At 42.2% G+C, this 19,977-nt stretch overlaps 2 protein-coding genes and 1 long non-coding RNA gene across 3 annotated transcripts in view; 1 reads left to right on the forward strand and 2 right to left on the reverse strand.

Moving 5' to 3' along the window:
- LOC109953032 (uncharacterized) overlaps positions 1-3,817 on the forward strand; it is a 5,484-nt gene extending 1,667 nt beyond the window's left edge. Inside the window, exons 4-5 of the long non-coding RNA XR_002273842.1 lie at positions 3,357-3,453; positions 3,641-3,817. This is a non-coding gene — a long non-coding RNA (uncharacterized LOC109953032). The remainder of the gene's footprint in view (positions 1-3,356; positions 3,454-3,640) is intronic.
- LOC109953029 (uncharacterized) overlaps positions 1-4,767 on the reverse strand; it is a 7,692-nt gene extending 2,925 nt beyond the window's left edge. Inside the window, exons 1-5 of the mRNA XM_020588375.1 lie at positions 4,531-4,767; positions 3,327-3,377; positions 1,902-2,014; positions 1,431-1,578; positions 391-423 (exon numbers count right to left, since the gene is read on the reverse strand). Of these exons, the coding sequence (XP_020444031.1) occupies positions 391-423; positions 1,431-1,578; positions 1,902-2,014; positions 3,327-3,377; positions 4,531-4,561 (376 nt within the window). The 5' untranslated portion in view covers positions 4,562-4,767. The remainder of the gene's footprint in view (positions 1-390; positions 424-1,430; positions 1,579-1,901; positions 2,015-3,326; positions 3,378-4,530) is intronic.
- Positions 4,768-9,735: 4,968 nt separating this feature from the next.
- LOC109953022 (protein FAM160A1-like) lies at positions 9,736-19,594 on the reverse strand. Its single transcript, XM_020588367.1, has 12 exons — positions 19,490-19,594; positions 17,516-17,617; positions 17,170-17,226; positions 16,999-17,085; positions 15,932-16,153; positions 15,820-15,899; positions 14,915-15,087; positions 14,727-14,829; positions 12,419-13,704; positions 11,991-12,172; positions 11,728-11,848; positions 9,736-11,024 (listed from the first exon to the last, which is right to left on the reverse strand). The coding sequence occupies exons 1-12, from the start codon at positions 19,592-19,594 to the stop codon at positions 10,795-10,797; spliced, it is 2,748 nt and encodes a 915-aa protein (XP_020444023.1). The 3' UTR covers positions 9,736-10,794.
- Positions 19,595-19,977: the final 383 nt, after the last annotated feature.

Here is a 19,977-nt window from a genome sequence, read left to right on the forward strand (position 1 = left end):
GAAAGAGTGATTAGTAAAAACACAGCAGATCAGTTGGACATAAATTTGATTACTCCAAGTGTGCAGCCCTAGATTGTTTGGCAAGACTTTACCTCAGGGTGAGGTTTAATTTTCTTTTTGGTGACTTTGGGAAATGAGTTTGAATAAAATTGTGAAACCAATTTTAAAAAGGGGCTGGACCTCAACTGTGTTTCACCGCCATAAACTATCATGTAAAAGTATAAGTCTGGTAGTTGTAGCAGAAGGTGTGAAAAGGAGAAGAGAATGGAAAATAGAGGAAAAGAGTAAATAGAGTAGAACAGGAAATAGAGTAGGAAATAGAGTAGAACATGGAGGTTAGTGTGACTGTAAACATGATAGTTTAATGTGATAAAAGTATGTTGTCCTTACCCCAGGATGGAGTACTTGTGTCTTTATCTGTTGCTAAAAGAGACAGACAGCTGGTTACTGTTCAGGTCAGTAGGTCAAACTAATAGTGTCAGGTCATGGTCTTATCACTGTTGCTCTTTAGAGGAGAGCACAAGAGAATACATTTACAGACTACGATGTTTATCACTTAGTCCGTTTAAATGTCGCCTCAGTTAACAGATTCCAGCTGTGAGACCCGTTTTATTCATTAAGAGCTGGTTTTAAATTCCATCTGACATCATCTGCATTTCATAAGGCCGATACTGTCTGTGCTCTCAGTGGAAGTCTAATTGGTACAGTGCAGCATTAAAAAGACCTGGAACCCTGTTTAGATGACAGATTACTCTACAAAACTCTGTTAGACATCAAATTCATGTTGGACTGATGGCAGAACTGGTTTCTTTTCAAAACAGAACAACTTTATACAACCCCATACAGTCTGCTCTTAGGTGTGAAGATATCTGAGAAGTGCCAAATCTAAAGGCTGTCAATATGAAATGTTTAAAACAAATCGAAGGTCACTAAAGTATGAGAAGTTCTGGTTAAAGGAAAGGGTTAAGACTATGACTCTCAAACTGATTTATAGCTTTGTTTTATCATATTTGGAGTGTAGCTAACGATTAACTGTACGAAGCCCGTGGTGATGTCTTCATTTAGCTGATTTTGGCCAAGCAACGGTCCAAAACCCAAACATTTCCTGTTTAGTTACATATGACAAAGAAAATCAGCATGTCTCCCATTTGGAACCAAAAAAGCATGAGGTTGGTTTGCCTGGAAATGTTAGTGAAGTGATTAATCAGTTTTCAAAATGATTTTTTCAGCTATAAACATATAAATATATGTTTTTAAAGTTTTAACAATGGACGTGTGCCTGCAACGTGACCAGTGTGAACATCTGTGTCTGACAGTTTATTAGAACAGGGTGAATGTGTTTGTGTGAGAGTTGTGGTTTGACACACAGGAAGACAAACTGAGGCACACAACGTGGTGAAGCTGCTGTTTGCATCTGTGGCAGTCGGTACCTGGGTTGCTTGTTGTCGTCTCCGCAGACGTAACATTGCTCGTGCTTCCTGTTACGTTGCCGAACGTTGTATCTGCCACTGTGCCGCCACTGGTTCCCTTCATTTTGTTGCCCGAGTGGTGTGTAACTGTGTTCTGTGCTTCTTGGCTCTGTAAAAAAGGGAGACCACAGTTTCCTGGTAACTGCTTTCTCTGCTCCGTTGTATTTTAAACTAGCTTACATCGAGAGCAGGTCCAACTGTAGTCACATACATGTACTTCATCTAACACTGACTAAATATGCTGCTTCAGATGATGGGTTGTGTGTTTTCCAAGCTAGATATTGTGTTGCACTTTGAGAATAACAAAAACCACTCAGGGTTTAGCTGTACCACCATGCTGACAGTTTATGAAAGTGGTTTCCTGGTTGTTGGATGGTCATGTGCTGTGGAGGTAAAGTCAGATGAGCGGCACAGGGCGCCGTGAGCTGTTACCGTAGAGGATCCTGAAGGCAGAGCCGTTCCATTCACTGATGTCTGAGTCACAGTGGGCAGTGTGGGGGGATCTCTTTTTTCACTTTCAGCTGTTAAAGGAGGGGGTGTGGGGTCTGTGGTCAACACAGAGGAGACACAGTCAGCCAGATGTGTCCCAAACATCAAGAGGACAGATGTGGACTCGTACAGATGCAGTAAAGGACATCACAGCATGCCAACATATCGCAGCATGTTATACCCGTGGTGGATGAGATACTAGTGCCACTGTGTAAAAATACTCAAGTAAAATTCCTACATTTAAATTAAAAGTACAAAAATATTAGCAGAAAATATACTTGAAGTACTAAAAGTAAAAGTACTCACTGAGAATGGCACAGTTCACATTCATGTATGTTGGGCTAGAAGTATTTGACATAGTATTGTGCACATCGGTGTTGCAGCTGGTAAAGGTGGAGCTAATGTTAACTACTTTATATACTTTGAAGTACTTTACATCCTCCTGGGTAGCACCAGGCATCAGTGAAGTCTTATAGTACGTTTTGGTTAATTAATCTCAATCTGAAAAGTAACTGAAGTTATCAAATCAATGTAGTGAGTAAAAAGTACAATGTTCTTCAGTAAAATGTAGTGAAGTCGAAGCATTTAGTAGCAGTAAATGAAAATATTCAAAACTGCATTTAAGCATAGTACTTGAGTAAATGTATTTAGTAGTAAAAAGTACAATGTTCTTCAGTAAAATGTAGTGAAGTCGAAGGAATTAGTAGCAGTAAATGAAAGTATTCAAAATCACACAATACAACAAACACGAGAGGCCACTACAAAGCTATAAATCACACAATGCAACAAACACGAGAGGCCACTACAAAGCATAGGCTCAGGACAGTTCATCATGACACAGGTAGTAGTAGTATAGGACGGGACAGTAACAACAGTTAAGGACAGTCACAGTACTACTACTACTGTCACAGTATAGGACAGGAAAGTAGGTTCTGAGACGGGACAGTGCAGTACACGGTGCACTGTAGTTCAGGACAGGATACTATGACAGGACAGTGTAGTAAACTACAGTAGGACAGTCCAGGACAACAGTTCTTCCCAGTATGGCCCCAAAACAAACCAAGGTTTTGTTTAGGTTTGTTCTTTTTACTTGAATACAGTTTACGAATTAGTGAGGAAGTGTTGTAGTGTAGACAGAGCTCCAAAGTCCACTGTATCCTCTCAGCTCTTATGACTGAGACGACCGAACCAGAGTTGGCAGAAACAGATGAAACCTGACGTTAGTGTGAAAGCTACAGGGATGATGGCTTTAAAGATTTAACTTTTAGACAATCACTGTGCTGTTGCTAGTGGAAATGAAGTTTGGAAGCCACTTGAGTACAGTTCAGGACACACCCCATTGCTTGTTAACCATGTCTGTCACCGTACCTTTATGTGACTGCTCCTCTTGTCCTCCAGAAACAGAAGAAACCACCAGAACTGGGGCAGAGACATGGATGGAGAGAGAAACAAGTGAAGGATTAATCAGGCAGAGGAGCTGAGAGCACCTGTGCAGGTAGACGATGAACATGCCACTTCAAGATGGCCTTAAACTTAGCATTACAAAACTAAAATGTATTTTAATCACTCAGATTCTGGCCAGTGTAAGCTAATGTGTGTTAGCCAAGAAAACAACGTAACCGAACTTTAATTTGGACACAGGTTTCCTTGTTGACTGCTAAGGTGTGAGTTTTACTTCACAGAGCTGCTGCTGCAACACATTGTCACATGTGTGAAGACAAGACGAATGATGGTGTGAAGATGTGAGAAGGGGTTTGAGGAGGGCGGGACAGGGCTGACAAAAGATCACATAGTTGTTTAGTCCACATACTGTGACCTATTTATAGCGTCGCTGATTTGGGACCTGAAGCACTAAAACATCTGCACACATCTTCTTTTCTATGGCTTGTAAACGTTTATTACAAAATATATGGATGAGATTTCCTTATGCCCTTGTACAGGGATTTTTATAGTTGAGGAATATTTACATTAGGACACAGTGTCTTAGAAAAGGCTGGTACATCTGGACCCATTTTGCACATTTAAGGTGGAATTAAATGAGAAAACGGTACCTCACTTTAAATAAACCTTCCACCTACACTGGAAAGTTAATTTATTAGAAACCTGTAGATTTACTTTTTCTTTATTTCTGTTATAAGTTCAAATTTCTTGTAATTCTCACTGATAGTGGCATTTGTGTGTGTTGTATTACTTCCTGCATGTGGCAGGGTTTCCTGAGTCCTTAAGTGAACTCAAAGTAATTCAAGCTCATGTAAGACAAAATCAAGGCCTTGAAAACCCTGGTGAATACATTGTCAGCTGAAATAGAGATTTTATATATACATATATATATACATTTACATATATAGACACGATCAGGCATGAAACCACAAGGCTTGTAGCAGCGTTTGATTCAACGGATGTGAAAACGGTTTGAACTTGAGCTTTGACAGTTTTGATTCTGGAGTGTGAGTGAGCGCGGGAGTCCTGATCTCACAAATGTAGCACTTCTTTTTTGCTTTGTCTTTTAGAAATAAAGTGTCTATAGAAAACAACATAAGCAGGTGTAAAGTGTGAGGGCAGTCAAACTCACCGAGGAAGCAGAGGCGACTCCACATCTTCATCGTGGTGATGACTTGGCTTCTCGCTCTCTGTCCTTGTCTCTCTGTCCTCGTCTCACTCGCTCTGATTTACTTAAAGATGGTGGCTGATCATTGACCAGGCTGCCGAGTTCCTCTTGGTTTTATTTATGGCGTTCCTGTTTCCACGACTTTCCTTCTACCTCTGCTCTCACTTCTTCTCTCTGAGCTTTCTCCTGAGTGCTCGCTCTCTTCCTCTCTCACGTTGTCTCTCAGCCTTTCCTCTCTTCCTCTCTCACGTTGTCTCTCAGCCTTTCCTCTCTTCTATCTCTTCCCCCTCTCTCTGTTGTCTTTCTGTAACTCTTTCATCCTCCTTGCTCTTTTTGAGTCTTCCTTCTTTGCTTTACTCTCTTCTGACATAGTACACCGTACACAGTAACACTTTATTTTAAAGGTCTGTCATTTCTTAATATTAATAATAATGTAATCTGGTACTAATTACAGGTAAAATAGGGACAAGGTTACAGAGGTCACACTTGAGTTTAGTTAGGTGTTGATGTTAAACATTTGTTGGTTTCCAGAGGAGTGTCAAGCTGCACCATGTAAAACCCAACAATCATTTTCATTGTTTTATTTATTCTTATGCTGGTCTGCAGTTTAATTTCACATTTTTAAAATGACGAACAAAAAATACTTCAGTTTGCTCGAACTATACTGGAGTACTGGCATGTAATAGAAGTACTCCAGTAGTTTACTCTGTATGGCGGCACTTTGGTAAAGTTTAGCTTTAGCTCTTAGTTACATTCTACTTGTATGTGGACACAGAACAGTTCTTTGGACTGTAGCCTCTCAGTTCCTGTGACGTCCTGCTGCTGCAGACGATGTTAATGTAGATGACAGAGTAGCAACAGTTTTAGGGAAAACCCCATGATGGTTCAAAATGACAGCCCCCAGCCCAGGACAGAAGCCGGTTTGGATGCTGCTGAGTGAACTTCCTGGACAGACCATAGTTTTGGACCTGCAGCAATCATATGGGTTTAATGTTCAATTGTCCACATACTTTTGGCAGTGTTTTCTTCTTTCCCTGGTTATTTTTACATCTTTCCTCCCACTGTTTCTTCATCCTCTTTATTTGTGTCCACCTACTACAGTACTGTCTCTTGATTTCTCTGCCCTAATCCCCCCACCCCTCCCTGTTATTTCTCAGCATATTACCCCCCACGACTTTCAGTCTCTCTCCCCTACGCTCTCTGTGTCTCTCTACCCACAGACTCTCTCTCAGTATCAGTCAGTACTGAGGAACTGAGTCATCAACCACAGCAGTGGCTCCAGATCGACACAGGATGTTAGCTCGGTTACCTCAGTAGCACATGATGCTTTTTTAGAACGAATGCTCACTGTGCCCCATGTGCAAACAGGCTTTACGGTACTGATGACCTATAACATGAAGGCCCTTCTCATTACTTTTTAAAATGACAAAGTGGCTTGAAAACCAGGTTTTAGTGCTTCCTTTTCCCATTTTGTAATATGTATTTTTGAAGGTTTTTCTGACCTCAGGTCCTTTCATGCTTCTCAAGTTGAGAAAATCAAACCTCTTGGTGTTTTTATGCTTTCCTTAGATAAATGGCCAAAGTGTACAGCAGCTGCAGCAAGTGATACTTTAAGATCTATCCTCATGTTTAGTGGCAGAAGTACTGAGGTCCCTTACTTATAGTAGCAGTACGAGTGTTAAAGTACTCTGTTAAAAAAGTCCTGCATTCAAAATATTAAGTAAATGTGCAAAAGTATTAGCCTTACAATATACTTGAAGTAGCAAAAGTACTCGTCCTGCAGAACATCCCGTGTCCCAGTAACGTCTCTGATACTGGATCATAGTGACTAATTACTGTGTCCATCACTTTAATGCTGCAGCTGGTAAAGGTGGAGCTGATGGTAACTACCGTATATACTTGTACTGTGAAGTACTTTCCCTCCTACTGGGTAGCGGGTGGATTTCCCACCGGGATCAATAGAGTCTGATGGTTCTAAGGTTTATTTTATTGGTCTGACTCTGAAAAGTAACTAAAGTTATTAAATGCATGTTGTGCAGTAAAAGTCCAGGTATGAAATAGAAGAGGAAATACTCAAAATTGCAGATAAATGTAGGTGAATAAAAAAAAACTAACTATAAATTACCATTTTGAAATCATAACTACTCCAACCTGAAGCAACAGTTTTGTAGTTCTCTGAGAAAGGCGCTTTAATTTGTGGTTTCAGCAGTAACATCACATAACATCCATGACTCCACAGTTACTACAGATAAAAATCATCTTCCCCAACCAGATACTGAAAGTGATTTACACTTACACATTTCAGCAAAATGTCATCAACAAACATGGTAGAATGCTTTTAATATGTGAACATGCACAGAACTAGGAGGGCAAAGGCCAGACAAGGTGCGTTAGAGAAGACGTCATCACCGGTGGTGGTGGTGGAGTAGGCTGCAGCTGTCGAGGAAGAACAGGTAGCCATTAAAATATAGCAGTCAACATTTCCTCCAAGTCTGTACTATTTGAAGGACGTTTAAAGCCTCTTGTGTCATATGTGATACTTGGTTAAACCCAAGATAAGGATGTAGATACTGGATGGCACTCTGGGAAGAAGTTTTTACATCCAGTGTTGATTGTTTTTTTTTTAAAGAAACTGTTCTTTTTATGTCAATTGTAGTGTGGTTATGTGACAGTGATCATGATCTGTGGGTGTGCCAGATAAACATAAGGTAAACCACTTGGTTGAAATGGTGATGTGTGGAATCGAGCAATATGGAAGTAATTTCTATGCTGTTTGGCTGGTTAGCAGTTGGTAAGCTCCTATATTAGAGTACGATAAACATTGGGTGGATATGCACTTGACTTTTAAAGTTACTAGGAAAACGGTTTTGAGGATACGAACTCGTCTGGCAGAGTTTTAGTTCGAGCCTCAAATTCCTTAAAGAGCCAGAAATGGCTACGAATATGCAGCTTACATTAGGACAAAGAAATACACTTGAATTCCTTACACTCTTGCTCTCGTGTTTTGGTTTGGCTGGTTAAAGCCCAAACAGGAACATGCTCATGCCATAAGAACTTTCACATTATATGCACATTGGGTGAAATTAATGTTAGGCCTTGTTGCTGCCCAACACAGTTGATACCTGAAGAGGGGGTAGGATACAGGTCATGTGTAATGTATGAATCATTTTCGGCATCGTCCGGATCATAGCCACTTTCAGAAGAGCCACTTTCAGAGCCATAGTCGTAAACATCATAATTTCCCTTCAATAAAGTGACTGTGGCAGCTAAAGGGAATAAAAGACAGAAAGAAGAGTTAAAATTTAGAAAAATACAACAAATTGTGCAATTACTTGTATTTTACTTGTGACCCCTTGATACAAGGTAAGGTCTACTCGTGACCCTTTGTCACAGGATAAATGTCTAGAAGTAGTGAGCAGTTCAGTGGAAGGTTGGTTTTTACTTCTCAGGGTGTTTGACATGACTACTGGTGGCTGAAAAACCTTCTTCTACCCTGGGCTAGGTGGCAGGAGGAGCTAGTAGCATGTAAGGCAGAGCTGTTAGTTTCAGGTTATTTTCTGTAGCCTCTCATTCTATCGCAGATTACCTTTTAAGATGCTTTCTGTGCTGTTTATAAATGAACGGCAGTGGATAATCACAAACTGATTTTTAAAGGTATTGAATTGTGGTTCATGTAAAAGCAGGTACCAATAATACTGACATGAAGAGGGCACAACATGAGAAACAGAAATCAGCTGAAGCTTGGATGTTCGTCCTTTTCTTGACTCAATTTGACTTTAACGTTCAGTTTGAAGTCGTGTTGATCAGATAATTACCTTTTTCTTTTTTTTCCATAGTTACCAGATTGAGTGACAGACACCCTGTCAAGATGCACATTTCAATGTCAATGTAACAAACCACAGTCGAGACTCACCGAGAACCCCCACAAGCAGGTAAACCATCATCACCTTCTGTCGCTGTCTTCTTCTTCACCTCTAAACTTCAGGTGAAACACCACCAAAGTATCTCCGATCGGATCGATAGCTGCTACTGCGTTTCTGCCGTCAGTCACCTCACATCTGAGACAGGGTCTAAAGTATATTCAGTCTGTCAATAGAGGAACCAGCTGACCACAGTTCTAGGAAAACAGTCACAGCCGCAGACTTGATGGCTCAGCCAGTACTGCAAAGAAAGCTCTTTGAGGGAGGGTGGCAGTACATCTCGAAACAGCAGGTCTGGGAGGCAGCACAGGCAGAAAGCCTTCATCAGTTCAGTGGATGAGAGTTGTTAGAGGGGCTCAGATATTAATACGTATGTAACTTGAGATGAAGAGGTTTTGGTTTTTATTTTTGAAGGTCTATTCATACAACAGATTTGATTTCATTGTGGCTTACTGGATGATTTCAAGCTGCATAATTTGGGACATATTTTGTTTTAAAAATATTACCAACATTTGACTTATAAAATTTAGACCATCAGTTTTCTTTCCAACAACCATCAGTAGTTTCTGCTTGTGATAATCGCCACACTGTGATGTAACTTTTGAGGATTAAAAACTGTGATTGTGCTGACTCTTCATAACAATTCAGACCACAGTTTAAACACTTACAAGAAACAGGAAGTACAATAATGTCAGATATATCCTGTGGTTTGGCCCCATTTCTATCTTATATATTTATTTGTGATGTGAAACATTAATACACCAGATTAGCTCTTACAGTAGCAGGTTTTTTGTGATATGCCTTCGCGTGCACAGACAAGTAACTGAATTACTTTAAACCTGTGTTCATTCATCACTGGCTGAACATCTCATAAGGTTTTTCATAATTACGAGATTTGAGTTTTTTTGTAAATGCAGTGTGCATCTATATGCACAGAGGCTGGTAGCAGAGGGTGGTACACAGAACAGACATGATGCATTGGAAACCTGTTGTAGAGGTTTCATGCCACTTTTACATTTAGGTGCCTCTGAAATACAAAATGAAGGAAACGAATGGTATGATGCATTCAGACAAGATCAGTTTAATAAATTTCATATAGGAAATCATTTATTTCAAAAGGAAAGATGAGGGGCTGCCAACAGGAGAAAAGTGTCCTGGTTCTTGTGTGAACACCACATTCACATCAGACGTTGCTCAGACGCACTTTGAGGTCAGTTTTGCTTGAAGATCACATCAGACGTTGCTCAGATGCACTTTGAGGTCAGTTTTGCTTGAAGACACTGGGTTGTGGTTTCTGTCGACTCACCCGCTGAGCTTTTTCATACCTTATTACTAAATAAGGCGACAGCATTTTCGTTTGCATTAGCCACCTGTAACGTTCAGATTCACTGTTTTTCGCATTTCCTTCTCACATCCCCACATTGGACAAAGAAACATAGCAGCCTTGTCTTCTTACATGTCAGAAATAGAAACATTTGAATTGTAATGCATCAGCAATGGAGCACACATTAATAGAAGTTTAAAACTGAAAAATAGTTTAAAATATTTGCTGTATTTGACGTAAGGCTTTGTCATTACTGTGTGCATAAAACAGGAACAGCTGGTCCCAGAGATTCATCTTTCATTTCAGCATTAAAGTTTCATACAGTGCAGTTCAAAAAGATTTAAAGAAGGAAAGACTGGACATACAAAACCTGGTGCTTCTTTAAATGCAAGTAACAGTAGCAAAACACCATAATGATAATAATTGTAATAATAAGTGATAATTAAATACAAGGTGCAGAAGTAATCACCAGCTCTGTGTCTGGGTTTAGTGTTCAGTCAGTTTAGTGTGGCCTCATTAAATGAACTCGTGGTTGTACTTCACCTCTGCCGTTTAAAATAAAACTAGTTTTTCCTTAGAAAATAAGTGAAGATTTCAGAAAACTGTAGAAAACTATTTGCACCGTTCCCACAAATGTGTAGAAAACTAAACACTTCAAAATCTCCAAATCATTTTATAAATATCCATATTCACACGGGGAAAATATCAAAAGTTCAAGTGCTGCCAGGATTAGACAATGTGCACACGACAGTATTTATCTGTAATATCCACTTAAATTAGTGGATAAACTAATATCAGTGTGTTGCATGTTTTGTGCTCAGACTTTTAGGAGCCTTCATTCTTCTGCTGGTGGCCACTGATTTACTTTTACTTTACTGTGTCAGCTTTACTGACACATTCTTGGCAGTGCCTTGCTCATGGGCACATCGGCAGCCATTTCCAGCAGGTGTTTAGAGGTGGACTTGCATTTTAAACCAACGACGACTAGTCTCCAGCACAGTCCAGCGCGATGCTGTGCTCCTGGGCGATGGCGGCTAGCTCTTTCAGAAACTCGGCATACAGGACAATGGCGAACACTCGGCTCTTGTCCTGTGGGGGAATAGCAGGGCAGGGCAGCAAGACGCCAAGAGGAGGCGGGGCCAGAGTGTTCCTCACACAGCCATTAGGAAGAGAAGGGTCCAGGTTGGTGTCGCCACTCTGAGACTGGAGGCACTCTGAGAGAGACATGGGAAATATTACGCCATCATATCAAATGAGGCAGTAAACGTATCAAAGGAAGTCACTGTTAGGTTAAACAGGGCCTGAAATTCCCTCCTTTCCAATGATGGATCTGTTGAGGCTGTTCAAGGGATTTACAGCTCATGGTTAATACTTCTGCCTCTAGATATGATCACTGCAGACACAAAAGTAATACTTTTATACCACTCTCTCATTAGCTTAGCATAACTACTGGAAACAGGGGAAGCAGTTCAACAGGCCCTGTCCAGTACCTGCCTACCAGTGCTTCAAAAACTCAGATTAACATATTATATAGCATGTTTTTTCAACCATACAAAAACCCAGGTGTAAAAATGACAAGTTGTCCTTTTCCAGCAGGTTGTGTGCAGGACGATGTCTTGGCCAGAAGCAATGACTTCCTGGTGTTGTTGCTAATCACCTGTTGGCTGTAACTTCATATTGAGCAGATGGATACAGTATGACAGTGGCAGAGATCTCCTCATCTGCCTCTTGGTAAGAAAGCAAAGAAACATATTTCCAATGATAAATGTATTAATGCTCCCGCTGTAACTACTACTGCAGTTAATAGTACTACTTGGCTAATGGCAGACTGGTGCAGAGTTAAAATTTACCACAGAATTAAGGAACTAAAACTTTCAGCTTCAGGGCTTCACATCCTGTTTGCATGTGTGCACTAACCTCTAAACTTGCTGTCTTGGTCTTTAGCCAACAAGAACCTCCAGGCCTGAGTGACCAGAGCAGGATAGTCCGGTCTGGCCACCATGTAGCGCTCAATCTGAGCATGCACCGACACCAGCACCTACAGAGGCGTACACAGGAATAAAGGTAGCACATTATCACATAGATATCTGTAACGATGCAGTAAAAAATCAAATCACATTCAATTCAGTGGGGAAGTGTGTCCAAACCTTTGACTGGTAGTGTATAAGGCGTGTGTGTACCTGGTACAAGGTGCGTACGTTGGGCTGGATATGTGTTGAGTCTGTGCTGAGCAAGAAGAATTTCAGCAGTGGTTGCGGGTACGACACCAGCTGGGCCAGAATGCCTGTCACCAGCAGGTTCACAGCAATGGAGTTTTCCAGAAGGTTCTCGAGCCGGGACAACAGGACGCTGATAAACGGACCTGGGCACCACGGAAAACCACAAGTTAGTCATTGTGTTTCTGTAAAATAATCATTTCACTTACATTTTTAAATCATGTTGAAGTAATGTGCAATGCTTTTACTTTCTGACAACACACCATATTAATTTATTTGTGTAACCAAGCCCTTGCACAACAGCAAGGCTGCTTTTAATTTTTCTGATGGATGTTTTTTGTTTCACTAAGCTTTTGCAAACATCTGATGCACTTGTTGTTGAAAACACCCACCTGTAAATGGAACTCCATGCCTCCTGCTGCCTTTCTTATTGCTCCTTTCTTCTTCTTCCTCTTCCACCTCGTCTTCCTCTCGTTCCATCTCTCCATCATCCCACATGGAGGTGAAAGCTAATTCTTCGCAGAACTCCTCATCCAGTTTTTGTTTCAGTGCTTGGACCCGTTTCCTGAATGTGTTAATGTCTGTGATGTCATCACAGTCTGGCTCCATCCCCAGAGAGAGCATAAGTTCATGGTACTGGGACAGGAAGTCATTGTTATTGGTGACTTCATTCTCAGGTAGACTTTGAGATTTGGGATCAGGCGCTGAAGCATCATGTGGCTCAGGTTCAGAGTGGTCTTTGGGTAAACACGATGTAGGTTGTTGTGTGTTGTGATGTATATGCAGCTTTTGTGTTTGAGTGTAATTGATAATGGTTGCGAAGCCACTCAGGTTGCAGTTTTGCTTCAATGGCTTGTAGACAGGATCAGTATCATCACCTTCGTCGATGATGCAGTTCTTTGCATTAAAACCATTGAAACACTGACGTCCCTTCAGCTCTCCTTGTGGAGCTACACAGTTTTTCTCATCTACTTCCTCCTTCCTTCTCCCTGTCTCCTTTTCCCAGTCCTCACTCATCCTTGTCTTCACATAATCCTCACTCCTTCTCCTTTCCTCGTTCCCTCCGTCCTCGCTCCTCATTGTTGACATAATGCTATTAACTGTTTCCATCACTGTCTGCCCAGTTGACACTCGTCGATCATTTGCAAGGCTTCCGTGGTGTCGATTCACTGCCATGATCTGCGCCACAATTGCTGCCTTAGTGTCTTCCTGGGCAACAAGATCATAGACAAGAACATCATCCTGAAACTCAGATTCTTCTACATATGACCCCTGCACCAGTTTGGTTGCAGTATGTCGCATTTCTTGGATGTGTCGAGGAGGCAGTGGGGGAGGTGCAGGTGTAGATGTATTCACAGTTCCACCACCATTTGCTACTGTTGTGTTTCTAACCATGAATAAAGAGGGATCTTCATCTGCAAACATGTCATCCCACTCCAGGTCCAGGGCAGAGCTGGCTGTTCTTGCCTGGTTGCCCATTAAGGTGGTATCTGACGAGGACTGGGTCGGGGAGAGGGCTGAGGGGAGAGGAGATGTGACCAAAGAGCGGCTGAAGTCGCACCTGACTCGCTGCACAATCTCTTCCTCATCTTCTGTGTCGTACCCTGGTGTGTGTGATCGGTGTTCTTCAGGCGGGGGGTCAATCCCATTATACGGAGCCGACCAGAGGCGACATGCCCTGCAGGAAAGTAGAACTCATTAAAAAAATATTTGTTATTCCAATCTGAGTGTCATCAAGATGTGGACTCTTAGTCTTGTTTGTATCCTAATTTGTTAAAGAACTGTTCCAGTTTTTTTCCTATATTTTCCTTCCTTGGGGTGGCTGTGGCTCACGAGGTGGGGCAGTCGTCTCCTGACCAGCAAGTTGGTGGTTCGACTCCTGAATGGTTTCCATACAGATCTGGGAATGGTGATATGCTCATAATAAGGATGGTAATAATAATAAGGATAATCACCTTTATTTGGCCAAGTATGTTACACACAAGGAATTTGTTTCCAGTACAGAACCGAGGCAGCCATCTGTGGCGCCGACTCACACGACTCACACTCACAATGGCTCTAACCACTAGCAACTTGGGGGTTCAATGTCTTGCCCAAGGACACTTCAACATGTGGATTGCAGGCACTGAGATTTGAACCTCTGACTCTCTGGTTGGGAAACAACTGCTCTACCCACTGAACCACAGTCGCCCCCGCCGCCTCATGGTAGGCTTCTTAACACAGTTTCAGCCTTTCAGAGCAGAACATTTCAATGCCTTGTTTCAACAAACAATCAAGGCCTTGTTTACATCACAGTGGTGTCACACTTGCTTCTGCTGCCAGTTGTGCTTGTCTGCCAGTATTTGAAAGTAGAACCTAATGCGCATTTATCCTTCTCTGCAAATGCAATACCAGAGGTTGTCCAGCAGATGGCATCAATACACTGCTTCTCAGTGAGTCGGCTTCGGGAAGCTTGGTTTGCTCTGTCACTCTGATGTAGTGAGGACTCCTTTGCAAAGCTGTTTCCTGGGGAATTCACCATATCCCTACAATGAAACTGGTGAGTGTTACCCTGTTCTTTCTTAATCCACCTTTCCTCTCCTTGCACCACATTGGGTGAGAAATAGAACGATATAAATGTCCCTAATCCTGGTCTGATGTGCAAAAGCACCAGTTGATCCATAGTCCAGTCCAGAGGAACAAAACGTCAAGCACACTGACCTGAGGGATGTGGAAACGTCCTGGCGGGCATCCCAGAGGTAGTGCAGGTAGTTTACATCCATCAGAAAGTCTGACCCCCGACGGTAACCGACACTGTCTGATACTGACAAATCTGACAGAGAATTTAAGTTGGTATCTACAGTATACGTGCTGGAGAGGATTTACGTGTGCCTGTTAGTTGGACTGACCTGCCCTTTGAGGCCAGAGGATGTGCTCAGAGTGTGAGTTTGTGTTGTGGAGGTGCACGGGACACCAAGATGGCATGAGGAGCAGGAAGGAGGCGGCACTGGAGGAGTAGCAGTCTCTTTGCTTTAAGGAGGAGCGCTGCTTTCTGCTCATGTGGCTGCAGGGGATCAAATACCTGAGGACACAAAGACACTGCATGTGTCACTGTGATGACATAAGGCAGGAAGAAAATTGAAATTATCTTTAACATCAGGTTCCGGACTTTCTACAAGGCCGCTCTGGTTTTGCTTCAGGTGCTAACGTTGCCTCTTGTGCTGGTACAGTAATGTCACAATACATTCACAGCTGACCTGCTTGGTTTAGATTGTGTCATGTTGCTTTCTAACTATAGTATCTGCTCAGTTTACAAGCACAGACGTCTGAGTAGCACACTAGCTAACACATCTCCCCTATTACAGCTGCAACACAAGCTTTTGTTAATAGCTTATATATTCATACATGCATCCTTGTGGGAAAATATTAGAGTATATTTATACTAGTAACCTCTGTGACACTGTCTATAACCCTGAGCTTGGTGCAGAATGCATGGCACTAATTTTAATATCACCGTGGATCTGGTCCCTATAACGTTAAATATGAGGCTTTATTTTTGTGTAACAATCAAGATTTTTTCTGGCTGTTTTTATTAATGTTAGCATAAATTATCTCAAATGTTTTTGTGTTTTATGAATTTGTTTTTCATCCATATCTTCTGCTCCTTTTTGCACAAATAAGAACTGTCCTGGTAAACCACCACCAGATTTTCAAAACAGCTGAATCAGCTTACAGGAATTAGTAGTGTGTGTGTGTGTGCTCCATGAACCAATTTGATCAAAGTCCATTTGACCTTTGACCCCGTCAGACCGACCTGAACACCAGCTGCAGCATGACATCTTCACAGAAGAGGCCAATCAGAGTCCTGAACAGAGCCAGGGACACTGTACCCAGCTGATGGACACACAAGGTGAAAGGACAGGTCATGTGTCAGGAATCAACTGCAGATGGCAGGAAGACGTGCACACAGTATTCCTCACCTGGAAAGGTGTGTTGACCCTGCTGACCAGCGTGTCCAGGATGTACACGTTGTCGTGTGTGTGCAGCAGGATGAAGGACAGGAAGGTCTGGAGGAGGGCGGGCTCAGAGATGGAGCGCAGGAACAGATCCAGGTACGCCGTGGTGGCCATCACCTCCTCCACTGTCAGCTACACATATGTATTTAGGTAAACATGCATGAATAGGAAGGTATTCAGTGAACAGACTGAAGTATTGCTGTATGTAGATCCTGTTGGAAACACAAGTGAACTTCACATCTGGATCTTCTGCCCTCTAGTGGTCACTGCATGTCCTGCCTGCTGTTACTTGACAAATGCAATAGTTTGACTGTAGTTGAGGTGAGAAGTACAATTTACTCAAATAATTTACATAAAAACAATTTGTGGTACTTGTAAATATATTTTATTTTTACTTCCACTCTACAGTTATTACTAAAGTTAGGGTGTGTTTGATGTTGGTTACTCTGAAGGTTTTACACAAAAAATGACTGAAATTACAAATTAAACTGTAAAACACTGTATAAAGTGAAAATTAACTTTGATCAGCTACAGCATGAAATACTGTTATATAACTGATGGACCTTGTTTTGCTGCCTCATGAGAACTTTTACTTTTGACTTCAATGACATTTTGTTGTTAATACAATATTGTGAATATATTAAAGTGAAAATTTGAATGTTGGACTTTTTGAGTAGAGTAGGTACTTTATTGATCCTATAGTGGGGAAATTTCTGTGTTACAGCAGCAAGAGACACCAACCAACATAACACCATAAGAACAGAACTTCATAAAAACATGGAAAAGAACACAACGAGGACACAGCTGCTATAATTTGCTGCCGCTCCGCGCGGCGCATGCGTACGTAAGTACATAGTAACCTTTTTCACTCAAATAAAACATCTGAATGCTTCTTCCAGTGCTGGTGAGCACCATGTGGCCAAACCCGTGTCTGCACCAGCAGCTCAGGAAGTACAGAACCCAGTGTGTGTTGCTACCTTGTGCAGAGCTGGAGCCAGGACAGGCACCAGGAAGCCGTTGTTGATGTAACCTAACAACTGAGACCGGATGGAGGGATGAGCGACCTGACGGAGACACACACGGTGCAGCTGTTGACTTTTTTTTATTTTTAAATCAACTTATGTTATTTTTAACGTTTTTGTGTGTACCTTGGTAACAGCACTGCAGAAGTCCAGTGAGTGCAGGAAGTGGACGAGGGCTGGAACCTGTCGACCCAAACATCAGGTAAGATGTCAATCATTCATTCAGATATTTAATCAGTCCATGTGTCTGTTCATTTATTTTCTCACTTAGTCAAACATTCACATTTATTCATCACAAATCACTTCAGTTGACCAGTATTTTGATTCATTTAGATGTATTAGTTCACACATTTTGGTTTCATTTATTTGTTAGCCATGCTGTCCAGTCTATCACGTGTAGGTCTACACAGGTAGGGAACATCTGTCCTTCCATTTTTACCTGACTCACTCACTGTGTGGGTGTCAAGGTTACCTGCTGACAGTCGTCCTGGTCCAGACAGTACCAGTCTTCACTGTAAACCTGCAGCCTGGCTGGAAGAGACGAGTACAGACCGGACAGACCTGTGGCCAGCACCTGTGAACGCACAGCTTCAGGTTAGTTCTTCTGCTAGTGGTTTTACAATAGGTACAGACAGACACAGTGTTACAACACAGGCTCTGTGGAAATCCCAGAACAGATTAGTGTGTTTATACAGTACATGGCAGAGAGTGTTGGCATATATAAACAGAGGAGTGACAGGAAGTGAACTGATGTGTCCACAGCAGTGTGAACACACCAGACCAGATCTGGGCTCCTAGACCCGATTCCTCTCTGACCTCCTAGACCCGTTTCCTCTCTGACCTCTGACTGTGCAGCGCTGTCAGAACGGTCAGGTCAGAATCCATGTGGTTGTTTTAATGTTTCTGCCTGCACATATGGCCTGTCATCATCATTCGGCATCGGCCCCTCACAGACTGGTAACAATAAACATGGAGGAGAGCGACGACAGCGACGGGGTCAGTGGAGAGACCAGGATGTTTCACATGCGGTGGACGTTTATGGAGAAGCTTCTGATCAGGCCAAACTGGGAGGAACATATCGTAACCCAGTGGTTTGGGAGGAAGCTGGGCCATTTGACCGTCACACACACCACCTGGTTGTTATTCTTGTGCGCACATGGCTCACATTTCAGTTCAAGTACTTCTTTATTAAGGGAGAAGAGAAACACTTGAGTGGAAGAAAGAGGAAGGAAATAAGGTGAAAAAGATCTTTATCATCAACATGAATAGTAGCTGTGGCCCCTCAAACAGCTGCAGTCTCAGGTCTCGGTAACACTCAGGCAACCGTCCAATCACGTAAAGACTTACTAATCTGTGCATGAGCCAGTCTCACAGCGATTCACTAATCTGCTTTCTACATAAGGACTGAGGTTACAGCCTGGTCACATGGGCTTAAATCTGACACACAGGTGGCACATGCTAAAATGTCTTTACTCTCAAAACTGGCACTGATGGACCCAGCGTAGCCAACACAGCGAGTGTAGTACCTGAAGTACTTAAGAAAATAAAACATGTTGTTGTTTTACTGTCTTTAAGATGTTTTTAATTAGCATTTTTTACTTTTTTCAATTGATTGGTTGATTTTTTATTTGTTCTAGCTTTTGCTATTTTTCTTGACATTAAGGGTTTTCCATGAGTGTCCCTGTATTAATACTTTGGTTTGTGATCACATATTGTGAAAACTATAACTCGTTGCCATGAGCCAAGGATGTACTGTGTTTAGTGCTAACTAGTAATGTTAGCATGCTAACATGCTAAACTGAGGTGAACATGGTAAACACTATACCTACATGTTAGCATTATACATGCTAGCATTATTAGCATTACACAGTAATACTCCCAGAGGAAGCAGTGTGAGCTCCTCAGGTAATTACATAATATGGAATAATGAGATTACAATGCAAAAGGGAAATGAATGGACTTAGGATCTTACAGGTGCATTAACTCAGATTTTCCACACTGTCTGATAAACCTAGTGACAATGGGACAGGGTGTGGTGTCTCTCAGCTCCATGACACTGCTGCATACAGCCACTCTGCTGTTTTTCCAGCTTCTCTACTCTGTGTTGTTCTCTGTTTTATTCAGTAGCATCACCTCTTGTTTAATTTAAGAATGCACCACTTAGCCAGTGGTCTGGTCTCTGTGAGCCACTTCTACTGAGCCAGACTGACCCTGATCAAATCCTTGACATTTCTGTGACTAGCAGACATGAGATGACCGTGTCTTCTGCCAGTAGACTCAGAGCAATGTCATCATCTCCTAGTAATCTTAGAACGAACAGTCAAGGTTTAGTGATGGATACACGCTGTCTGTCCTGAATGTGAATTGGCACGTCCCTCGCTCCAGGGATGTTTTGGCAGCGTGTTATTAGGCACTAGTTCATATGTGTGTGTATTTGGGCGCTCACAGGACAGAAGTAAGTGTTCTCGGTGATGTGCTGAGCGACTCGAGGCTCTGAGGCTGACAAAGACATGATGAGCAGCAGACGGCACGTCCCTCGCTCCAGGGACATTTTGGCAGCGTGTTATCAGGCACTAGTTCATATGCGTGTGTATTTGGGCGCTCACAGGACAGAAGTAAGTGTTCTCGGTGATGTGCTGAGCGACTCGAGGCTCTGAGGCTGACAAAGACATGATGAGCAGCAGAGCATCTCTGGCCTGCTGACCGATGGAGCCCTGTCTGGAGAGAGCGACAAGAAAGGTTGTCAGTGTGTCACTGTGTGCTCTAGTATAGTTTGAGTGTCTGCATATATTTGTATGTTTATAGTCTACTCTGTAAGTACCTGTGTTTGTTTACCTGTGTGTATATGGTATGAGCAGGGAGAAAAGGAGGAAGTTGGCAGCCCCCTGGTCCTCACTGGTGTGGAAGAACAGTTCCAGCACTGAGGGGTCTTTG

Source organism: Monopterus albus, unplaced genomic scaffold, assembly GCF_001952655.1.
Source record: "Monopterus albus unplaced genomic scaffold, M_albus_1.0 scaffold534.1, whole genome shotgun sequence".
NCBI classification, from domain to species: Eukaryota; Metazoa; Chordata; class Actinopteri; order Synbranchiformes; family Synbranchidae; genus Monopterus; species Monopterus albus.